Below are 23,542 nucleotides of genomic sequence, written 5' to 3'. Positions count from 1 at the left end.
GCATGCGAACGTATTCGCAAGTCAATCCCTGGGATTATTGTCGACTTAATTAAATTCTCACCTCCCAGCGAGGTCTGACGACTATTTGACTGCACGGCTGCCGCGCGGGCTGTTATCGCGAGAGCCAGCTCGCTGTAGTAGCTGAAGATAAAGTTGGCATTGTTATCGCCCCATTTGGACAAAAGTTTTCAGATATTAAAGCCGAAAGGCCGCAGTCAGATAACAGTCACTCGTTGGCTCAATGAACGGCGATTACAGCACATAACAAGAACAATTAATTGAAGCTGGCGTCTACATTGCTTTTCGCTTGTTTTGCTCAGACGTCTCTGGTCGCTCTCGGTCTGAGCTGCAATTAAATCGATGCACCTAATTAAGCAAATACGAGTTGCTGATGCGAAAGATAAGCATTCAGCATTAGTCCGCCTCAAAGGAGCTATACAAACACTGCAGCGGGCAACTATAACACTCTCATCCCCTCAGCCTCAGTATGTGATTCCTGCTAAGAGATTGAAACACAACAGTTCTTGGCTTTGAACAAATTTTAAAGTATTTAGCTTTAAGTATATGTAAAATGAATGGTTAAACTATTTATAACGACATGTATTTCATGAGTATTGCATAGAAGAGCTCAACTGTTATGCACAGTTAATGAAGTTTACCTTTGCATTGGCATTTTCCCCACTGCCTGCGTGTTTTTCAATTCAAAGGACCAACTTCATTTATTCAATTACATTTGTATCGCTATATTTAGCATTCGCGCACTGTAATCTACTCTGCAATCAGTTATTTAAATATTCAGAAGATGACGGTGTTAAAAGTTGCTATCGCTGATGTCACGGGATTGGGGGCAACTACGCTTCAGGACGTTGTCAAATTATTGCGAGCGTTACGTTAAACCTGTTCGAACAATCTTCAATTTGCATAAATTAAAAGCGTTGTAAATGAACGTCAAGTGAATTGGCATATAAATAATAGAGTATGCACAATAATTACGACACAGCTTACGACAGCTGTGCCAGACCCAGGCTCTTCTACCTGTCAGACCCCGCTTGTGCCATCTGCTCAGTGAATATTGAATCCTTTTAAGTCTTGTGTCATAATGCGGCCTTGGATTGTGTGCTTACTGTATTGTGATTCAATTCAAATAGAGCTTATTATATATTCATTAGTTTATCAATTGAAGATGAGAATTTAGTGTATAATAGTTATGTGAAAGTGAATGCAGGTACACCCACCTTTACCTCCTCCAAGTCGGGCACTCCCTACGTAATATTTGTGTATTCCTACTTGCAAAACCAATTATTATAATTATCGTATCAATATTAGCTTGGCCAATGCACACCAGGCTTAGACAAACAACTCACTTGGCTTTAGGCAAACATCGAGCTGGGGCGAGAGGCCAACTGTGTCATCTCCAGGGTCCTGCGCTTGCCTTGATGAATGGGTTCAAAGGAAATAAAGAAAGCTTGACAACTGGTAAATCAAAATGCAGGAACGAAAAAATGAATTGAAAAAATAAGGAAATATGATATATGTTCGCTTCTCGCTGAACATGTTTAATGATACATGTCCAGCTGCTGGGCCAAACTGACGCCACAATAACAGATCGTCGCCAGGGCAACGTGTCCACTGTACAGAGCGCGCGATTTATGAGCCAATGGAATTCGCTTTGCGGTTTCCTTTTTGTCACTAAACGCGAGTCAGCATGACACACCCACCACATTTCTGCTATGTATTTTTTTCCTTTGCTCCGTCAAACAATAACGTCAAAGTATCTAGGGTATGTACTAGCGAATATCGTGCTCGCAAAAGAGTGAGGGAGAGTGAGATACATAGAGGGGGTTGGGCTTATGTGGAAATGGTATTATACTAAAAATTCTTCGGTTGGGTACAGCTCTTCACTCTATTTCTATATAACTATCTCTTATGCTTTCAGTTAAATATTGCCATCCAAATATTTCCATTCCCCAGAATTGCTATGCAGACAATATGTCCTTTTACTATTTGTTTACGTAGGGAATATTTTTGAGTAGATCAAATGAAAACAAGTCACCAATTCCACGAAACATATCGAGTTTATCATGTGGAGTCATTCGGAGTGGAAACGCACCCACCTCTCTGCTTTGTTATGCAATATTCTCTCATGTTTCACTCAGATACCAACACACCTACACCCACATATTTTTATTCAAATGTCGATTCACAGGCACAGCAAGCTTGTCCCACATTTCGTTTAAATCCTTTGTAGTTGATGAAGTTGTTTTGAAATATGCGAAGCATTAACATTCGCTGAAATTATGCGCCTGTTGCCTTGCCAACAAATCGACTGTGCGTATACTTAATATTTGCTGTAAACAGAGAAACACAGATTTGGCCGAGCCACAGACATCTGTTTCAATTACGCTGAAATCGAGCTTGCTATTGAGGTTGAATGCTTGCCCATTTATTCAGCCAAGCTGAGAGTGAATCCATAAATCGGAGAAAATATCGAGGCTTTTCTCTGATTTGAAAATGGCAAAAAGAAAAAAAGGAAAACTGTGTATAAAAATTTGAAATAAATGTTAACCATCAGGGAAATCAATCACAGTTATCGAGGCAGAAAATGTTGGCAGCCATCAAATATTTTATATTGAATTGTATTAACATAATTTTGTGTTTGTGATGTGCCAATTGCAAGTCAATCGATAATTATCGATAGTATAAATACAAATGTATTATTTATATATTTATTATTTCAGGCTGTGTTAAAGCACAGCTGCAATATTTATCGATTTCTTGTTATTGGAAATTGAAAGCCCTACTCAAAGTGCTTTTCACACGTTGTAGACTTTCTAGTTCAAGGATAAGCCGCAGTCGTTAGCGTAAGGCACGATTTGCATGCGCGTGTATGCTGCGAACTTGAGGCGCTGCGAGTCCTCGTTTGTTAGCCAAATGAATAATGAGTTATGCACACTGATTCCTGACCTCGATGTGGCTCACTTTGTTGGCTGTAAGCTGACGCTGACGCTTCTGCTGCTGCTGCTGCTGCTGCTGCCGCTGTTGTTGTTGAGTCAACAATATCTAGATTCGCATGTGATATGATTATGTTAATAAGTCGTCGCCTAAGCGCTTCTAATAACATTGCCAATAATACTGTCTGTTCCATGGTCACGCCGCAGTCAAGTGCTAAGTGCTGCTCGCGCATTATGCCAACAATGAGCTACTTGAGCCAAGATTCTTCCAAAGCCCAGTTCAACGCAGTTCAGTTGATTTTTTATGTGTGTTTGTGTGTGTGTATATGTGTGTGCGCTTATCTTCCACTGGGTATAATTGTAAGGCATTTGCTTTTTATGTACTCACAATTACTTGAATTCACTTGGAGAAGGACTTTTCTCAATTTTAATGCAAATAACGATGACAATGAGAGTGCAATGCCTGTGCTTTTTATGTACTCTTAATTACTTGAGTACACTCAAAGAAGAGTTTTTCTCGTTGTGCAATTTGTCATGAAACTTATGATGAAAGTAACAATGGCAATGTCAATGGCATTGACAATGATAATGACAATGAATTATTAATTTATGTGTAACACTCGTCAGTCAACACATAAATTTCTCTCAGTGTACGTTTGTGTGGGTTGCTCGCTGCTTAGGCTTTCGATGGAGCGCCCATCATAAAACGTAGATCTCTTTCTGTGTGTGTGTGTGTCTGTGTCATTGTGCTGACGCTAACATTGAGGCTGACTATGCTGATGTCGCTGCGAAGGCTGTTGGGCAGTGGACTTAACATAAGTAACGTCAAAGGTCAGCTGCCGAAGCGAGCCATTTCATGATGCTCAACTAGACTAGAAAGTATTTCATCAGACATTCGAATCAAATACCGGAAAAAAGAAGGGGCCAAACCAGTTCTGCAGATGCCATAAAATGCTGTTGCTGCAAGGGTTGCCAACAACAAGCAACCGGGCTTAAGTGAAATCAAAACCAATGTAGCGTGCACTCAAACACACACACACACACACACACACACACACACACTCACTCAGTAGGACAGTTATCCTGTTGTGTGTCCTTTTTGCTTACATCAATTTTTTCCTTCTCGATTTTGCGCTGCTTGCTTTAACTGGTGCCAACTTTTCCATTAGCATTGCGAGCGTTTATAGCCTGAAGAACTTGCATATTCAATATATGAGAAATGTTAATCTCTGTCGGGCACACACACTCATTCAGCATTCGTTGATTACATATTTGTTGCATACTTTTTGGGTGTCCGTTTTATTATGAGCTCTTCGCTTTGATACGCCCACATCAAAGAGCCTGGGTCGAAACTTACTCTGTGTAAAATGAAGCAGATTTACTATTTATATTTACAAAGACTGAATTATCGGCTGGGCGAATTGCATACAATTACACTGAATTTGTGTTTGGCCCGGGACTCGATTTCACTCGTATCATAATTTCATATTAAGCCAACAGGAGACGAGTGTGGGCAAACAGAGCTGGAGGCAATATAAAAGGCTTTCACTTGTGTACATATCCCACATTAGATTGGGTTTTCCCATTTATGGCAGTTTAAAGTGTGCCGAAGAGGCAAACACAGCTTTGTGTTTACTTACAGTGGAAGAGAAGATTCTCACTCTCTAAAATGTTAAATTGAAAGACTATTCGAGCAGGACTGCTCGATAGATATTGACTTACGATTTAGATAGTTCGGTTATGTAGTAATATATATCCTAGTCAATAGTGTAAGTGCTTAATTTATCGATAGATAAATATCAAATTAAATACAAGCAGAATTTTCGATAAATATCAATTTAAGGACTACAGAGCTTAGCATGTAGCTGATTAGAAGGTATTTCCAAGTCGATCAAACTCAACCAGAACAACCTTGACTTGTATGTGCAATTATAAATTCAATAAAAATTGCAATTAAACTAATGGCGTTTAATTAATGTTGAGCGTAATTTAATATTCCGTTTAATACTTTACGAATAATTATTGAATTAAGTAGCAACTGATGAGAAAAGCCTTGCCGACAAAAACCTCAATGATTGACGCATAAATACCCTATACTCGGACTTATGTTAACATTCTTAGTCTTACTTGATCAAGTAGTTGATACCCCACTAGAATACCCTGTAACCACAAACTCAAAGACCCATCATCGCACCCAGATATTTACATTTTTATTAGCCCGAGGATTTGGGTCCGTAATAGGCTCTTATCTGATTGTACGTTGAAATTCGATTGTATTGTAATTTGTCATTTGCTTTTTAACGGTTCAATTTGTTAATGTCAGATTTTTATTCGTTGTGTGTGTTTCGCTTTATTTTTTAGCACTTTTTGCTGGCGCCAACAATTTGCATAATTAAAGCGTCGTTCAGATAGTGAAAAGCAGATAACGCGAGCTACAGGTAAGTCGAGCTATGAATGCGACTATATATACACACATACATATATCTATATTTGCAATGCAAATTAATAAAGATAAATATCTTTCTACTTTTTTTTTCAGTTTTTTGTTATTAACAACTGTTAACAAATTTATATGCTCGGCGCATGTGAAGAAGAAATTTGTTTTATTTGTTGTTTGTTTGGGTTCGGTTTTATTTTTGGGGTACAGCATTCCGATTGGGAATTTCTAAGCGATTCTGGTTGGCAAATATGTCGAGCCGGATGACAACATGTGGGCGAGCCATAAAAAAACCTAAGACGAGAGTCGTAAAAGCAACAATTTCCTAAACAACAAGAGGCTAGTTGAGTAGTAACTTACTAAAGTGCCGAAGTAAATTTAATGATACTTTATCTAATAAGAAATGCTGTAAACAGACCAATCAAACCAAGAGCAGATCTACTTCTGCTGGAATTGTCTCTCTCTCTCTCTCTCTCTCTCTCTCTCCCTCGCTGTCTTTCTGTTGTCATGGATTGCCTCTATTAAGGCTATTACCTTAGCCTAATCAATTAGTCTTTATTATGCCATCAATATGCGTTACACATGGCGGAATGACCGAAAGATGTATTTCTTGAAACAAGTTGGGCAAGTTGGGAGTGCGTTTAATAAGATCCTGCTTTTCCTCTATACACTTTATTGATTCGAATCAGTTTCTGTCAGATATTGCGGGATGTTGACGGGTACATCCTAGCCTTGTGTCCCAGTTTCCTTTATTAGATTTTTATTCATATGTGAGCGAACACAGTTTACCTTTGGCATATTGGACAGGTGACAGCTCTTTTTTCGATTTGCGTCAATATGGTGCTGCTTCTATTCTGGCTATTGCTGATGTCGTTGCATGTAACTGCAAGGGTCATAAATTGTGTTGGCCAACAGCTTATTCGATATGCAGACACGTGCCACCATATGGACCTTAAGGGGGCTGTCAGCGTGGTGTGCATTGTCGATTTCAATATGTTCAAGCAGCGAAATCTTTTTATTGCTCTCAGCCATAAATACGAAACGTTTGATAGTCAGCTATCAGCATTGTCCGTCCGGCAGCCCGTCCGTTCTCAGCAGCATATCGAGTTGAGCCCGTTGACTTTGTCGCTCGAGTTCTGCGTAAACATTCTTCGCAACTAGAAGAAGAAGATGAGGAATGAAAATGGCGACAAAAGTTGAGCTCGAGTCACTGCATCCTTCATCCATCATCTTGCAGCAGGCTAAAGCGCATTTCTATCCACTTGGCCAGCCAAACTTAAAACTTTCATGCTCAATTTGTGTGCATTCAGAAAGTTGAATCAAGTATGTGCGCTGCATATGCCACACAAGTACACTCAGCGAAAAGGTGGAGTGAATAAGTGTATAAGGATTTTTGAAAGTAAAGCTTTATAAGTAGTTGAGTTGAATGGAAATGAGATGGAAAATGGAAAGCTTTTCTCTAGAGTTTCTTGTTTATCTTTCTTATGCCTTTTTTATAGAAATGTTGAGGTCAAATTAAGTAAAGTTCTTAATGCTTTCAAATTTCTTGTTATTTGTTCAACTGCCGCACATTTCCTTATTGCAGGTTTTCCTTAAATTTCGTTAAAGTAGAAAACATTCTTAGCTTTAATGAAATTTCATACCAACTGTATGGAAGCAAAATAACCAACAATAACCTGAATTTACCTCATGGCATAAAATCCTGTGCCAGGATGACAATCCTGACCCACTTCCAGTCATTGGAGAAGTCTTATGCTAGATGCGGCCTGTGCGGAGATTTTTACGCTTGAATTCGTATATTGTGTTCTAAGGATTATTTTTACGATGGGTACAATAAAAGCTTGGGCTTCTTCATGCAACCAATCTTACAACATTCATACTTTAATGATTTTTATTTGCATAAATTTCACTTAAATCAAGAATAGAACAAAGGGAAACTTTAATACACTTAAAACTAAGAAAACAATTTAAAAATTTAAAAAAATATTATTATTTTCATTATTTTCGCTCAGTGCACGATCCGCTTTCGTTTCCACTTAAATCCGACTAACTCTAACGATGGTATCATATTAGTTTAGCGAAAATTCCAAAGTTACAATTTTGCATCCGCTTTCGAGGCTGTGCAACTGCTGTAGGGGATGTCGCATACGCATACACACGCATGAACGAACCCACAAACACACACACGCGTACACACACACACGCGCGCTCAATGCTTGTACAAGTTCGCCAGCAGCTCGGAAAATTAAGCTCTGAAATATGCATGCGATCAAATGGCTACACGTGTAGCAAGTCGGTGTTTTAAAGGAGGCAGCAGTAGTTTAACAAGCAACTGAACTGAATGAGTTCTTTGTCAAATAATTAAGATTGCCGTGAATCGTATCTATAGCTACAGTGTCATACAGAGACGATTTCCTCAACCAAATTTCATTCATTCCATTCATATATCTCTTGTCGCTTTTGTGAGTCGCCCTGGCGACTCGTTTAATTAGCAAATAATTGTAAACGAGCCATAATAAAGGTAGCAGAAACTAATTGGATTACGAGCCAATTAAAATCTGCCAAATGGCAACAGCAAAGCGAGCAGCAGGACAGCAGCTCGATTTATTATTTTCGTAATATTTTTATGGAATTCAGTTTTAAACAAACCCCAAACCGAAACTAAAAGCAAAAATGTAAAATGCTTTTGTCTTAATGGATGCGGGTTATTCCACATGATCTGCATATGTTATTTAATAGACATAAATTCCATATTCTCTATCTCTCTCTCTCTCTCCCTCTGCGTGAACTTGATAGGAAATACCCAAGCCTTCAAACAATCAACTTTTTAATTGCCTGTGTTTAATTGGTTAATTAAAAAATACATAAATTTAAATATAAAAATTCATTCCACTTTTGAAATAAAAAAATAATAATACTAATCTCATTATAATTAAAAATGAGTGTGAATTACTAAATAAATTAAAACGCACGATTTGCACATGTTTATTAAATGCCATTGTGCACATTAACTTTGAATAAAAAACAAGCTTATGGCTCTCAATTTGTTTCAACTTTTTATTCAATTTCTAATTTAACTTCAAACTATAAAATCTCACTAGCAAATGAAAAAGTTAAACTTCCTTGTTTATTATTGTTTTATTAAATCAATTAAATTAAATAGTTTTGTGCTTTAGATTTAATATTTATAGAAAATAAATTGCTTGTAAATAAATTACAAATATTGTCAAATTTTGTGGTCTGCCATGTACATTTATTTAAATGCCTTTATGTGTGTTTTTGTTCAGAGGATCTAGAGAAAATAGTAATACCTTCAAAAATTGATAGATATTTTCAAATTTCCAGTAAAAAAAATTGTTTGTTTGTTTAAGTTTTACATAAGTTTATTCAATGAATTTTATATTTAGTTTTTAACTCTTATCAGACTAGTAAACACAACAGAGGCCGACTGAAACGGGACTTTTCAGGCAGACTTAGAAGAAGTAATTGCGAGGCACAAACGTGTTCGGGTCGATGAGCGTGGCCACCTCCGCGGGATAAACTCGCGATGGTCCCGGAATGCGGTTGTAGGCAGCTGCAAGGCGACAGAGATAGATGAGAGTTTGAGCGGGTGGGAGAATGCTGGAGCGGGAGCCGTCACTTACCAATTATCTTACTGATGGCGGTCTGTGCATCCAGTATTTGTGCAGGAGCAGCATTTGCCAGGAACAGGCAGACTGTGACGAACAGCAGAACAATTGCTAACAATTTCGACATTTTTCGTTGGTGGGGATTGAGCTGATTCCTGCTGCTGCTTTGCTGACGAACTTTGTTTTAAGTCTAATTAGCCAAGTCACAGGCGCCGCTATTTATACCCGAACAAAAAATGAAGAAGGCATTTGTTAGAAGTCGAGCATGAATGGGAAGCCGCAGCCTCCCGGTTTTGGTTCTCAGTTCTCATTCCTCAACTCTCAACTCTCTCTGATGCTGCTGCTGCTGCTGCTGCTGCTTCTCCCCTTTGTTTTCTGTGTGTCGAAATTGATTTCTTGTTTTCTAGACGCAGAAATTAATTTCGTTGGCGCCTACACAACACAAATATGCGGCAGCTGCTACGATATTTAATCCCAGCATACAAATATATTAAAAGAAAACGAGTCAGACCATTGTGGATGCAGCCTGAGCGACTGCTTGATACGCGCTCGAAAGAGAAATTGTAGATCCGAATGTGGGCGGTAATAAGATTATGGGATTCATTGTTGATTCGTTCGAGTTCATATCTCAGAGCCAGAATACTTTGTTGAGCAGACTTTCCGATTCTATCAACAGCAAATTGGATTATGAGCTTTGATTTCGCTCTCATATAATTCTCAACTAGTTACAGCTGCAAGCAAATGTAATATTTCTATGTTGTATTTAAGCTTCGACACGATTTCAAGTGAAAGCCCGAAGCATACAAAAATTCCTTGCTTTGCTGTCGAACAGATAATCTGACACAACTCAATCCTCAATTGATAGCCTAAGCCTGACAGTTACTCGGCTCTTTGGGAGACAGGTATGCAGACACAACCCACAGCCCAGAACCCATCGAACCCATCGTTTGATATTGCGCTTTTGTCGCCTTTTGTCGCAAACGAGTTTCATAGAAAGTAAAAACCTTTTTATATTGTTTTTTATTTAAATCCGAAACGAGCTGCGCCTCTATCTTTTATTTATTTATATATTAATTCTTGAATTTATGCCTGAAATAGAAATTACAAAATATAGGGAGTTGAAGGTCGGAAATTAAATGCCTACGCGAAATATTCGATATTTAAGAAATAATTTTAATATTTAATATTAATATTTATATAAATAATGAATGTAAGGATTATTTAATGCTTAAGCAAGATATCAGATCAGAGCGAGCTGCGGGTATTATCTGGATCTCTTCAACTTTATTACAAATGAATATTGTGCTTAATAAATATTGGAAATATTACGTACGCCTAAGAGATCTGCCCTGTATGTGTAAACATAAATGTCATTGCCTACTTAAGTTAACTCACCCAAACGCTTATGGCTTGTCCTGAGAGCCAGGGCAGCCTCTTAACAAGGGTTTGCCACGGGCTGTTGGCTGCTTGGAGCATCCTCGACGCAGTTGAAAGTGGCAACAGCTGCACAATGACAAACAACTAACTGTTTCCGTGTGGTTGTGCGCATGTGTGTGTGCGTGCGTGTGTGTAAGTGTGCGTTGGCTGCGTGTTCATTGTACGTGTTTTGGGTGGATTTGACTTATGCTAAATCCATACGCTTTTAGGTATATTTGATGCGCACTCTTGAGCAAACGCAGAAAAGTTTGATTGGAATTTCGCTTGGTTTCCACGCCACGCCCACGCCCACGCCCGCCCAACTGCTGGTTGTCATCAAAGACATTGTGTTCAATATATACATATATGCACATACACACATACACATACATATGTATATATTTAATGTGCATAATGGTAATGGGCGCACGTGACGACTTGGGACAAAATTTGTCAGCAACCTAATTGATTGAGACAAATGCGATGCGATGCGAATGCGTGATGGGACGAGAGCATAAAATTAGGACGGTTTTTACTAAACTCTACTCACTCTTCCTCTTCCATCATTCATTCACTCACTCATCCATCCCTGCACTTGTTGCATGGGAAACGGGCTCTGTGTCTCACACATGTTGGCTCTCTGAATTGTTAATCTAATGAGCCGCGTGAGTCGCGGCAGTGAAATAAAACTGCTTATCACAGTTGGGTTTTATCAGGCAGTTATATAATCGGCCTCCCTCGCGCTCTTTCCACCCTCCCTCCCAATTGTACTTGATACTAAATATTAATAATGAACCTCAACGATTCGCAGACATTTCTTACTCATGTGCGTTTCGTGGATAAGATTGGGCGCAGGTGGAGCGAAGAGTTTTTGGAAAGCAAACGAGCAAAATTGGCAAAATATTATATAAATATACAACACCGAATGGAAAATGTCGGTTCCTATTGCTGATAAGCTTTTGAACTAATTGAAAACTAAGCAGCTTTGTTTTTCCATGCTAAGTAGCTTAATTCAATTTACAGCCATGGTCCATGGCCGAATGTTTTGTGCTTCGCTCTCTCAAGTGCTTCAGAGTTTGTTTTGGCCAGGAATGAAAGTGATTCTGATGAAAACTCATTGCAGTTCTCTCCAAAGAGATCTGCTATTGAAAACAAAATTCAAGCTATATGTAAATCTGAATGCATCTGTACTCAAATGTTGGGAAAATATTTTATTAAAGTTCAAATAAATTAAAATTATTTAAGGTCAGCAGAAGTTTGAATGGAAGCATTGAGGGCGAGTCTGTAAATTAATTCAAGGAAAGTGAGAATCTTTGACAAGTAATCTTGTTGCTTAGCTGCTCTTTGCTCATATTTAATAATGTTATTTCTTCCAAGAAAGAATTTATGGCAAAGCCAATAAGAAATTTGAGATTAAAATGAGATTAAAAATAACTTTGTGCAGCACTGCGCATACCTAGTATTATTATGATATTATCTGCAGTTAGTAGAAAATTTGACGAAAACGTGGACAAGGCGTTTGCTAATAGGTGTGAGTCGGGTTTCATTTAAATGAAGTCAAAAGAGGGAACTGTACTGGATCTATGGGCAAACAAGCTTATTGTTTGGCTGCATTCTCTGTATATTTGCGAAATTCGAGCCTTAAATTAGATTATAATTAACTTTGCGCTACACTGCGTATACTTAATTATTATTATATGGCGCGTTAACTTTGTAATGCCTTTAAAATTTACCGAAGCCCAATCAATTTATAGTAATTGTGTGCCTCAAAAGAGATTATAATAACGTTGTCCACCAGTGCGAATACTTAATATTTGTACATAAACAAATATCGATTGGGATTGTCCCGTAGGCTTTCAGATTAAACCAAATTGATTGTATAACAAATTTGCGAAACAATTAAAGAGAAAAAAACACACGCGTCGTGATACGTTGCGTATGCTTAATATGATTCTGCTGCACATTGAAGCGGCCCTCGTTTTATTTGTGCTGTGTGCAAATTTCAGCAGAGCACAAAATATATACGCTTGAGGGTGTCATCAAAATAAACAGGGTGCTAGAGAGAGTGAGAGAGATAGATATTGAGTGACAGAGAGAAAGAGAGAGAGATCGAGAGATAGGCGCTGTTAGCATAAACAATAAGCGCAACAATGAATGGGAAAGCTTGGCACACAATAGGGACAAAAGGCAGGCATAAACATATTACCCCAGGGGCAAATTTTCAAATTATACGCTTATAAAGAATTGCCAGCTACTTTTTGCTGTACTTTATTTGTGTGTATTTCTTTTTTCGTTTCGTTATTGTTGGTTTGCTCCTTTGGGCTTACGCGGCGAATGCGCAATGTGCAAAGGATTTGCGTGAAGTCAAGTAATTTGTGAGATGGAAGCCTCAGTAAGCTTTGCTCTCTGGCTGATTGATGCGGCGTTAATTAGCCCTAATCAACAATTTACGGTTAACTCTAAAATATCATTTACTTAAGTGAATTAGCATACATACATGCAAACATACGACTACATAAATACATACATATATATATCTCTGTGTTTATATCATGTTTATATCTATGTTTCTTTTGTAAGATTAATGTTGAAACTTCTCTGGGGTCTCATTGGGTTGGTTTTAGCATAGCATTGTAAGATTTATTTCATTTAATTTTGTTCACATGAGCACGAGAAGAAGAATGGAGTGAATCAGGTTGTAAATTAATTACATAAGTTGCCATACTTCCCCCGGCCCGCCAAATCCCCGCCAAGCACAGCTTCCATCTCCTTTTCAATGAGCTCCTCATGCAATGAATAACAAATGTTGCACATAAACTCAATGCTTTTATGTTATGCGCATTATTTTGTGGCAACAAGGTTTACACACACGAACACACACACACACAGACACGCCAGACATGCACACATACACACCTGTAGCATGTTTACCTGCCGTCAGCAGCTTAAAAATGTTTTAGAAGGTTTTTGTTTACTTTAGACTAAAGCTGGAAGTCGATCAAAGACCTGCACTAAATCGATATACCCAATCTCCGTTCTGTTGCGGGGTATATACATTTAACGACAACTTTAGATGCTGCCAGTTGTTAAATTCTGTTGTTGCAAAGTCTCCCCTTGCCCAACCGCCGTTGGAAATGCCAAAAAAGTTTTGGTTTTTATGTCCTCTGAGAATGGTATAGTCCGCGTATAACGGTATCGTGGCAGTGTATGCTTCAGGCAGGGGGAGGTATATATATGCTCAATTAAGATCTATCTGCGTGTAATAGCAGCTCTGCGCAGGAATCGCGGTATCTTCTAGTCGCGCACTCCCAACCCAGTTCCCTCATGCTGTGCCTTAGACCGGGCACGTTTTTCACTCGAACTTAAAGCAAACTCTGGAAGCGCTTGAACTTAAAGCGCATGCTGGGTGAACGATGCAATATATAGACAGTTATTCAGCAGGTAACATGAACTTGGACACCTGGAAGCTTATCTCTTGTACCTATGCAGAATGCGTAATGCGAAATAAAGTCGAGATAGACCCGAGCACGTCATTTTGATTGCCTATCATGAACAACACTTCTGACTTTATGACAGCGTAACAAAACGAGCCCTTCAAGTGTTTCCCATCATACTGTCAGCTTGTATTTCAAGCTTGTAAATCAACTTATGCATTTACACATGCCAACAGAATCAAGTCAACAGGAAAATGAATATGAATTGAGAACAGCCTTTGTTGATATTTCTGAAGGAATTGGAGTACAGAATTTAAATGCGGCTTTAAAGCGTTTTAGACAAGAGACAATCGACACAGATATGCATGAGGATGACATCTTTGACTTTATATGCGACTTTAGATTTAATTATACCTCATGATTTGTAAGAAGGAATATTGTCAATCGACTTTTCAAAGTTCCATTCGTAAGATGTTGTTGATTTGGCCAATCTACCATCAATAAAGAAAAACATTTTTCTTCTTTGCTTTTTCACTCTTTTCAACTTCACTCTAAATGAGCTTAAATAATTTTCCAAGAACAATATATCAACAACATTTTAATACCTTGCTAACAACATTTCAAGTTTTCCTTTCATAGTTTTCTGTTCAGAGTTTTCTTTTTGCTTTTTCCTCAGTGTATTTGGGTGCGCTTGTAACTGCATTGAGTCTTATTTATGAAAAACAAGACAAGTACTGCAGTTGTTTCGAAGAGGCAATTAAATAGAATTATGACCCCTTCGATTCGAATTAATGTTTGCCATAAATTACCAAAAGACAACTTTGCATAAGCAATGTCTCCCTCTATATATAAATACACCATATAGTGGCCACAGCTCTTTGGGCCTTAATGCTTACACCTTAAGCAAAGGACAAAGCAGAGCTGCTTAAAGCAAGTGACGCATAAGCCTTCGACTAGGCAGCATATGTTTCTATTTATCTTACGGATGTATGGTGGGTGAACTGGGTGGATGGAGTGGGTGGTTTGAGTGGGCTCTGCTGGGTGGGTTTGGGTTATTCATGCATAATTAATCATGTTGTGACGCCCGATGTCTTTTTGTGTTCCAGGCATGCGTTTGTCAGTTGACATGGTCGCGATTTTTTATCACAGCCCTAAGAGAACACAAGCTATATTTATCTAGTTACTAACGCAACCAGTTTTGTTCTGTGCCCGCCAAACGGAGCGAACAAATGGGCGTATGCTGGACTCATGTCCTGCAATGTCGAGCCATTTGGGAAGCCTTACACAGTGAAAGGGCTTCTTTTTGTTAAGCTGCTCTATAGGCTGTCAAAATATAATATATGATGGTCTATTGGGGGCGTACCAGAGGGCGTTAAAGTTCTTAACAGCGAATTACTCCACAAACAAATCTCTGCATCTCATTATAATCTGGCGGTGAGCGCGCATCGTGCAGTCGCTCAAGCCCATTCTGGCCCTTTTTGCTGTGGCTCAATCTCAATCGTCATGAACAGAAATCTCAGACTTGTTTCCCTGCGGGCCAGGACCTACTTTCCTGTCTCAACGCACGTTTGGCCACGATAATTGTTGGCGTATATCACAAGCAGTGGCAAAAGAAACCAGAAAAAGCACTTTAGCCGGCAGTGCACGACTATCACATATCCACAGCTTGTTTTCAATTATAAATAAATTATGAAATTGCTTTGTATAGGGTATATATGCGTATGCATTTCAAGTAACAAGTCCTTAGTAGTAATAGACAGACGGATAGGCGGACATTATCCGTCTAGGCTTTCAGACGTCCGCTAGGTCTTCTCTCTTGTATCAGCATTGGCGTATAAGCCAATACACCCTGCCTGAGTTCGGGTTGCAGGGTACAACTGTATGTATATTATATATCCGCAAGAAATGTAAAAAATATGTCTGTTAACGCAATTGGTCTCCATTTAAAGGCCCATTTCTGAGTGTTGATGTGGAGGCCTCAACATTATTTTTTCTGTCGCCTGTTTGGACGCATAATTGAAATAAATATCTCGTCGCATGGATATACTTGTGTACATATACACACACATATCTGTATGTATAAATATATGTATATACATACTTTCTTTTATTTATTTTTGGTTTACTCACTTGACAACGAATGGGAACCTTTTCGTATTTTCCTCTATTATTTTCTATTATTTCTTTATTATGTTTCTGTTCCCTGTGATGAAAGCAATTTAATTTGAATGAATGAAAAACTCGCAAACATATGCTAGATGAGAGAATTCGTGGAAAATTTTGTTTATTTTCTCTATTGTTACTAAGTGCTTCTGGATTATGCAGTCTGGGCGTGCAATATTGTAATTGCTACCGAATTCTTAATGCGTAAGCAAGAAAAGTATTCGTTTGTAATAGAAAAACCAAAATAATTGAATATGTCTATCACGTGCAGGAAATGGATTTTAATTGAATATGTAACAATAGAGGCTTGGCATTTTCTTTTTGAATTTTGTTATTTAATGCTTATTATAAAGAGCAAACATATGAAATGTTTTAGATATTTAAGTTCAACCATATTGTTTTTTGCATATTATATAGTTATTTATTGAATTATGAAAATTTATTATTAATCAGTCTATTATTTTATCTTTTTAAGTATTTACGTATTGCCATTCACTCTTTAGATTTATTTCTTTTTTTTAATTGCCTTAAGAAACTTCGCCTTTTTAAATCTCATTTCATTTGGCGCGTTTCTCTTGCATGCACATTCGGTGTTATCGTGCTATCGATATTTGGTCAGACATGCGCAGAAGCATCGATACCTGAGTCAGCTGTTCATTGCGTGTGTACTCATTCAATATGGCGTTGTTTTGTAAAATTTTATAAATGTTGAGCGTCGGAGTGTAAAATAACAAGAAGAGCTCAAGATATTTAACAATTCCTCGTCAACTAATATAAATAAAACGAAACATATGAAAAGAGCGCCCAGGTGGTAGAGAAAATAAAGACTCGAATTGACGCGTGAAAAAAATTGGAAACTGTGTTTGTTTTTGTTTTTGTCGGCGCCGGCGTAAATTTTCAGGCGCCAAAAGAAGTCAGAAAACAATAAATAGAAAATGGAAGAGGAAATAATGCCCGCGGCTACCACAAATGGCATGACAGCAGATAAAGTTGAGGCGCTGCTAAACGAGAAGGAGGCGGAGGCCTGCAAAGCCGCAGAAGAAGAAGCACTTGCAGAGGTGGGCTGAGTTGAATGCGGGGCTGGCCAGAGCGAAACACAGTAGTATAAATATTGTTTAACATTTTCTAGGGTAACGCGATGATTCAATATGACGGCCAGTCAGCAGCTGTGGTGGAGCCAGAAGAGCACGAGAAAGAGGTGGAGGAGGAAATGGGTGAAGCTGAATATCTAGACGATGAAATGCCCGATGATGACTGTGAGAGCGAGGGGGAAGTAACAGCAGAAGCAGATGTTCAAACCGATAAAGGCGCCGCAGCAACAACAGTGGCACAGGAAACAACAGTCGAACGAGATGAAGCAGAGGCAGACACAGAAACAGTGACGGAGGCACAGGCCAAGGTAGACGCAGAAGCAGCAGACGTGCCAACGGGAGCAGAGGCAGAATCAACAGTCGAGACGGAAGCTGAGACGGAGGCAGAAGATAAGGAAGCTGCTGTTGACGATGTTGGGGAAGATGCTGAGGATGAAGCAGAGCACGAAACAGAGGAAACTGCCGAAGATGAAGTTGTAGAAGAGCTCGTAGAAGAGGCGGAGGAAGCCGAAGATGAGGGAGAGATAATCACAGGCGACGATGCACAGGAAGAACAAATGAATATCAGATCGGGCGCTCTGGCTGAAGAAGTGGACGAGGTACAGTGTCGAGTCTGCACCAGCAAAGATCAGCTAATCAGTCTCTTTACGAAGACCAGTCAGGGGAGCGTGCCTGTTGACATGCTGCTGCTCCTCTGTCCGAGTGTTTCCATAGCGCTGAAGGACTTTATGCCGCAGTTCATATGTAGCAGCTGCTTGGAGAGTCTCAACGTTGCCATAAAGTTGCGCCAGCAACTGGAAAGTACCGAAAAAGAGCTGCGCAAGCGTCTGTCGAGAAGCAAGAACAAAGTGCGCAGGCCGCGGGGCTATGTGGTCATCGATGCGCCTGTCTCTGATTCGGCCAGCGAGGAGGATGAGGAGGAGCTGAACGACGATGCCGAATTCAAGGTCTCTGATGTGGCGGGCTCCACTAGCGCCGACAGCGACTCGGCGGACACGGACATTAGTGAAAAGCGAAGGCCGGGCCGACGACGTGGTCGTAAGAAGGGCACAAAGCGTTCGGCTGGTGCCAACAGTCAGGATGAGGAGCACCAACGGAAGCGTAGCCTGCAAACCTCACCAGCTGCCAGCCAGGGACCCTTCGAATGCGACCAATGCGATCTGAGTTTTCCACGGAAGCAATCCTATGTGATGCATCGCAAGATGCACGATTCCCGGCACGAGTTCCAGTGTCAAATCTGCAATAAGAAGTTCAAGGTGCGGGGCGCCTACAAGACCCACATGGGACGCCATGCATCAGAGCGAGCGCAATTCCGCTGCGAGTTGTGCGGCCACGTGTTTCGACTTCGAGCCGAGCTGAAGCGTCATATGGCACTCAGTCACGATGAGCACGGCATCATTTATGAGTGCAAGCGATGCCAGAGCACGTTCCTTACTCAAACGCGGCTGCAACACCATCAGAGCACCGACTGCAATCGACGCTCGGAGGACAGGGTCAAGCGGCGATCGACGGAAGGACAGCCCAGCCAGGGAAGAGATCTATTCAAGTCTGTGGCACCGCTGACGACGACCTACTGGAGCGATAGCTTCTCTGACTAAACTCTACACAGCTCCAGTTGCCTTCTTCAATTTCATCTAAAACTGTTCTATACAAATACAAGATGTATATTCCGGACAATTCTTACTGAAATCCCATATTGTGTTGTGTTTTATTGAAAACGATTATTGACTCGGAAAACGTTTTGTGAGCACGGATAAGTGAGTCCTTCAGCAGTCTTGTCTGTATAGACAATCGCTCAGCTTTAAAGTAATTTTCAAAAAATTGATGGCAGTTGATACATATAAAAATGTTCGTTACTGGATTGTATTACTATATCGGTCATTTGGCGTAGGACAGATGAGGATGATCTCAATGTAAGAAAATATTATTTTATTCTCGTTTGTATGTATGTATGTGTCGTATGTTTTTTGGTGGCGCTCTTCTCCTCGATTCTCATGAACTGAATTAGGTTGATGATTTGTGGTGTATGTATGTATTCTCGCGTTTGTGTATGTATTGATGGATGCGCATTGATGTAGGTATTTATTCATTCATATCTAATGATGAATATGTATGTATTTATGCATATATATGTGCATATGTATGAAAATGCCTTATTTCGAGTAGGTTTTAAGCGTTCTTCGTTATAGATCTGGTGTTGGCAGTCCATTATTGGTTTTGTGTAATAATGTGTACGCTGGCAATGCGCATGTATATATAGTTTTATAACAATATTTAGCTAATAGCTGTACCAAATGCGATGCGGCTGCATTTTATCTGCATTAAGAAGGATTTTCTTTTCTTATTATATTAGCCTAACGTTTATTGGCCTAACTGCAATTTATGCCACAATATTCAATGTTATTAAATGGATTATATAGACAGTTAACAGACGAACAGAGAGAGGGAGAGAGATAGACAGAAAAAGAGAGGAGGATGAGAGCTCGTAAATTGACTTTAAAGCCTGATTCAAAGCTCTGCTAAGCGACGCTAGCGTCCAGTGCACACTCAACTCGTTGCGCGCTGCATTATAATAACAATAATGTTGTTGCATAATGTGGGTAATCACAATGTTAACTTAATGTTTCCCACAGGGCCATAAGGGCTTAACTGCCAGGATTATGTGCTTCAAGTTGCGACAATTGAAGTCAGCCACAGCAAGAGGCAAACATTTTGCCTTTGCGGTTCAAACTGCTTGCCAAGACATGGGAGAAGTCTGCTGAGAATTGCATTTTACTGCAGCGGTTGCTAGAAATGTAGAGCTCTAAGCATTCAGAGAAAAACCAGAGACTTTTGATTCTTAGATTACAATATTGTATTGAATGTTGCTTTTAAGATTTAAGATTTTTGATATTTATTTTATTATATAAGAAATATAAGGGAATTCGGAAAAAGGAAATTTTAGAATGTATAATAGATCTAGACCTACAAATATTCTAAATGTGATATTCGAAATATTCTCATATGAAAGTTAACTTTAAAAGAAAATCATTTAATTTGAAGTCACTCGGTGTTTTCTCTGAGTGTAATAGCAAGTTATGTTTGGCCCTGTTTTCCACTCTGACAAGCTTTGTTGTCAGATTTTTTGTTTGCAAAACTTTTGACTGAAGATATTTCGCTTGTTTTAAATGCAGAAGGAAACTTTTTGAGCATGTTTATTTACAAAAGCAAAATAAAGAAAGGGCTGAACATTAAGGGCTGCTGGGATGGGAAAATACTAGACGATAATTTTAGCTGTGGGCAAACGAAATGAAATGCACGTGTTGACTGGATGCTGCAGCTGTTGCGCCATGATGCTCCTTGATGCTTCAGGTCGCTGATTGCGCTCAGAAGTGATGAATGGATTGGTAGGTGGGCAGATGGTAGGAGATCGACGAGACCGGGTGCGCAATGAGCGGTGCATGAGAGATGAGCGGTGCATGCGAAATCAATGGCGCATGATGCACGATAGTGGGTGCTGCCACATAATGCGAGTGGGTTAACAGGGGCGCGTGATAGCCGAGACCCAAAGCAATGCCACGCTTGGCCTTGGCCGACGACTCAACCTGCTCCTGTTGCTGCGGCTGCTGCTCATCGGCGACGGGTGCGGCCAGGCAGCACGCGATGCCAGCAATCAACAATATTAACTACAGAGTCCCATTTGCATTTCGTATTGGGGTTTTGTTTACGCAGAAATTGTCCAATCGCATGGAAAGAAGACATACGGACAGAAAAAATAGAGAAAAATAACAAGAATATTTTAAATAGTGAAATTTTCTTACATATTGTCTGCTTGCCCCTTCGCCCGTCCGTCTGTCTGCCTGTCTGTCAGTGTGTCAGTGTGTCAGTCAGTGCGATTGCCCACTCTCCCTGCAGAAATAACAAATGGGCATGGCCAGCATGAGCTGAACTCCTGTTGAAAATGACTGCCTCGACTTAATGATTTATGCAAGAAATTTGCTTATTTCTGTGCTTTGACAGCTTTAGAATAGAATAGAAATTCCTCGACTTTGCTCATCAATTATTTATATTTCATAATGCGAAGTAAGATTGCTAGACTTATGACAGATTTATGTTGTTATAATTTAGGTGTAGAAGTAATTTCTACGCACATCATAAATATTCTTTTGCAGATTAGTTATCCTGATTTGAAACCGGTAAGAATGTGACAGTTGAACAGCTAGGAGTTATCGTTGTTTCAGGATAAATCGTTATATTATAAGCAAAGACGTATCAGAAAATAAAAATCTAAAGGATATAGATTTTGTGTTATACGAGATTCATGTCTCGGCTTAGCTTGTTTCTACTTTTCTGCCTTGTATACTTAAAATTTAAAGCTCTTGCTGCATTTGTAAGCAGCTTACCTGAAACTCTTTTCGTTTAATTCTTATCAATTTTTTATCAATCTGTCGAAAACTTGTTTACAGTTGTACCCATTTGGTGTATCCAACGCCCACTTTTTCATATTCTTCCTGAACACTTTATCAACAGCCCATCCATCAGACATCAATCAAGGCAAACTCTATTCAGATAGTCTAATAAAAGTTTGTTTCTGGTGAAAAGTTTTTTTAAACTGTTGTCTGAACTTTTGTGAACTTTTTGCTCGTCGCTAACTTTTTCTCTTTCAATTGATTGGCCCAAGTTCAAGCTTCAACTTACAGTGAATTTCATAATGTTAAAGTTTTGGCTTGAATTGGCTCTTAATGTGACTTTATGCACTGCACAGCACTGTGTCTAAATATCGACTAACGAAATTTGTGATCAGAATCTGTTATTTATACCATTTTGTTCGACTGATCGAAACTCACTCAAAACTAAGTCAAACGCACTCATTAGGCAAAAACTATTTAGAGGCAACTGAAGAAATAGAAGAAAAACAACAGCGAGTGCTCTAGTGGGGAGTGCTCGACTAGCAGATATCCTTAACATGGCTTAGAGCTGTTGCCACAGTACTGCCAAGTTCCTTGTTCTAGCCTTGATGAGTCTTAAGCTGTATTTGAGATCCAAGTCGAGTTATTGATATTTATCGATATATTTCTGTTTATTAAGTCTGTCCGGCATCTGCTTTCTTTTGCCTGCCAATTAATATACCCTGCATACGCATTCCCTCTGTACAGGGTATTGTAAAATAGGAAAACACGCACATTCGTCAGTCAGTTAAAGTAAGTAAAATGCCCACATCGAGTCCAAATTGTTGCAAACGAGTTGTGCGTGCGATTGAGTGGGACAGATGCACAAGTATATATAGGTATACATATATCTGTACATTATACTGATACAAATATATACTTATTTATGTATGTGCGCGCACCACGTAAGCCACTCAGTTTGAGTGTGTGCATACAAATAATAATTTGTAATGCAAGCGGATCAAGTTAATATTTGGTGCATTAAATCGTTTCGCCATACAATTACCATTGTGGCATATGCATAATTGTTGAGCTCAGATATATTTAATAATTTAACAATAAATTCATTCTTGTTTGCATAATTGATAAAATGCCAATAATATAGGGACTACAATCGAAGTGCTTTTTGCTGTAGTGTAAAACATTATATGGCAATAAATGAATTTGGTAAGCCGAAATGTTTAATCTGCTTAATTAGCAATTTGCAATTTATTATGTATAAGTAAACGAATGCATTTTTTATTTGGTAATACTTCAACTTTTATTTGGTAATGCGCTGTTAGCCAAAGTTTAAGCTGGTCCATAATCATTTAAAAATTTATTTGGGTTTGTCTTCTTTACATTTTTTATGAACCTTTTTTTTTGGCATTTGTCTTAAAATTTGAGTTATCTTTTATATGTTTAAGCGGAATATATTAATTGAAAAGTTGTTTGTTATAAATTTAATAAACACATAATTGTAGGCCTTAATTAGCTCTTAATCGCTTCTTAAAGCAATCGACCTTTAAGCACATACAACGATGACCTATTTAAATTTAAAGCTATTTGCATTCGGCTTGTTTGGCCAGAGTTTTATGATCTCAAAAATTATCATGACATCAAATCTGAATGTTTAGCGCTTAAAGCGAAATACTTTATGCAGCCAAATGGCAATTTGTCCGCCATTCAAGCATTAAATTTATATATCTTAATTTGTTTAAAGCATTTGGTGCTTTTGCTGCTGCTGTTGCTGTGGCTCGTTGCTCGCTGATAAATTTGGCCAATAAATTCCTATTCAATTCCATTTTTCATGGCTCTTTAAATCGAAATCCGTGCAATTTGCAAAAACCATTTGGTATTCGGCATTTGTTGCCTTTCGCCTGTTGCAGCTGTGAAAGCGAAATTGAATTCCATTTCGGGTCCTTCACCTGCAGTGCCATTGTCTCTCCCACTAATTTGCAGTGCTATATGTATGCGCGTAAACTTAGTTTTATTTTCCCGTATAATTCCATTTT

At 39.0% G+C, this 23,542-nt stretch overlaps 4 protein-coding genes across 6 annotated transcripts in view; 2 read left to right on the top strand and 2 right to left on the bottom strand.

The window, feature by feature from the left end:
- Nucleotides 1-23,542, top strand: part of LOC108653786 (G protein-coupled receptor dmsr-1) — a 50,687-nt gene that overhangs the window by 18,821 nt on the left and 8,324 nt on the right. For all 3 annotated transcript variants that reach the window (XM_030383114.2, XM_030383115.2, XM_030383113.2), the window contains exon 2: nucleotides 5,313-5,389. The gene's annotated coding sequence lies outside the window, so the exon portion shown is untranslated. The remainder of the gene's footprint in view (nucleotides 1-5,312; nucleotides 5,390-23,542) is intronic.
- LOC108653794 (uncharacterized) lies at nucleotides 8,785-9,218 on the bottom strand. Its single transcript, XM_018104573.3, has 2 exons — nucleotides 9,033-9,218; nucleotides 8,785-8,962 (listed from the first exon to the last, which is right to left on the bottom strand). The coding sequence occupies exons 1-2, from the start codon at nucleotides 9,142-9,144 to the stop codon at nucleotides 8,862-8,864; spliced, it is 213 nt and encodes a 70-aa protein (XP_017960062.1). The 5' UTR covers nucleotides 9,145-9,218; the 3' UTR covers nucleotides 8,785-8,861.
- On the top strand, nucleotides 16,668-18,810 carry LOC108653784 (uncharacterized). The gene is made up of 2 exons (XM_018104560.3): nucleotides 16,668-17,088; nucleotides 17,160-18,810. The coding sequence occupies exons 1-2, from the start codon at nucleotides 16,966-16,968 to the stop codon at nucleotides 18,717-18,719; spliced, it is 1,683 nt and encodes a 560-aa protein (XP_017960049.1). The 5' UTR covers nucleotides 16,668-16,965; the 3' UTR covers nucleotides 18,720-18,810.
- Nucleotides 20,280-21,941, bottom strand: LOC108653793 (uncharacterized). The gene is made up of 2 exons (XM_018104572.3): nucleotides 21,799-21,941; nucleotides 20,280-20,786 (listed from the first exon to the last, which is right to left on the bottom strand). The coding sequence occupies exons 1-2, from the start codon at nucleotides 21,808-21,810 to the stop codon at nucleotides 20,487-20,489; spliced, it is 312 nt and encodes a 103-aa protein (XP_017960061.1). The 5' UTR covers nucleotides 21,811-21,941; the 3' UTR covers nucleotides 20,280-20,486.

The sequence above is a fragment of the Drosophila navojoa genome, chromosome 5 (genome assembly GCF_054131105.1).
Source record: "Drosophila navojoa isolate 15081-1374.11 chromosome 5, UAZ_NAV_1.0, whole genome shotgun sequence".
Classification (NCBI taxonomy): Eukaryota; Metazoa; Arthropoda; class Insecta; order Diptera; family Drosophilidae; genus Drosophila; species Drosophila navojoa.
The sequence above is the reverse complement of the archived record's forward strand: the minus strand, read 5'-3'. Positions and strand labels throughout refer to the sequence as shown.

Coding starts and splice junctions, on each gene's coding strand:
- LOC108653784 (XM_018104560.3), top strand. CDS start 16,966: ATGGAAGAGGAAATAATGCCCGCGGCTACCACAAATGGCATGACAGCA. Junction 17,089..17,159: donor AAGAAGAAGCACTTGCAGAG/GTGGGCTGAGTT, acceptor AACATTTTCTAG/GGTAACGCGATGATTCAATA.
- LOC108653794 (XM_018104573.3), bottom strand. CDS start 9,144: ATGTCGAAATTGTTAGCAATTGTTCTGCTGTTCGTCACAGTCTGCCTG. Junction 8,963..9,032: donor CGCCATCAGTAAGATAATTG/GTAAGTGACGGC, acceptor GTCGCCTTGCAG/CTGCCTACAACCGCATTCCG.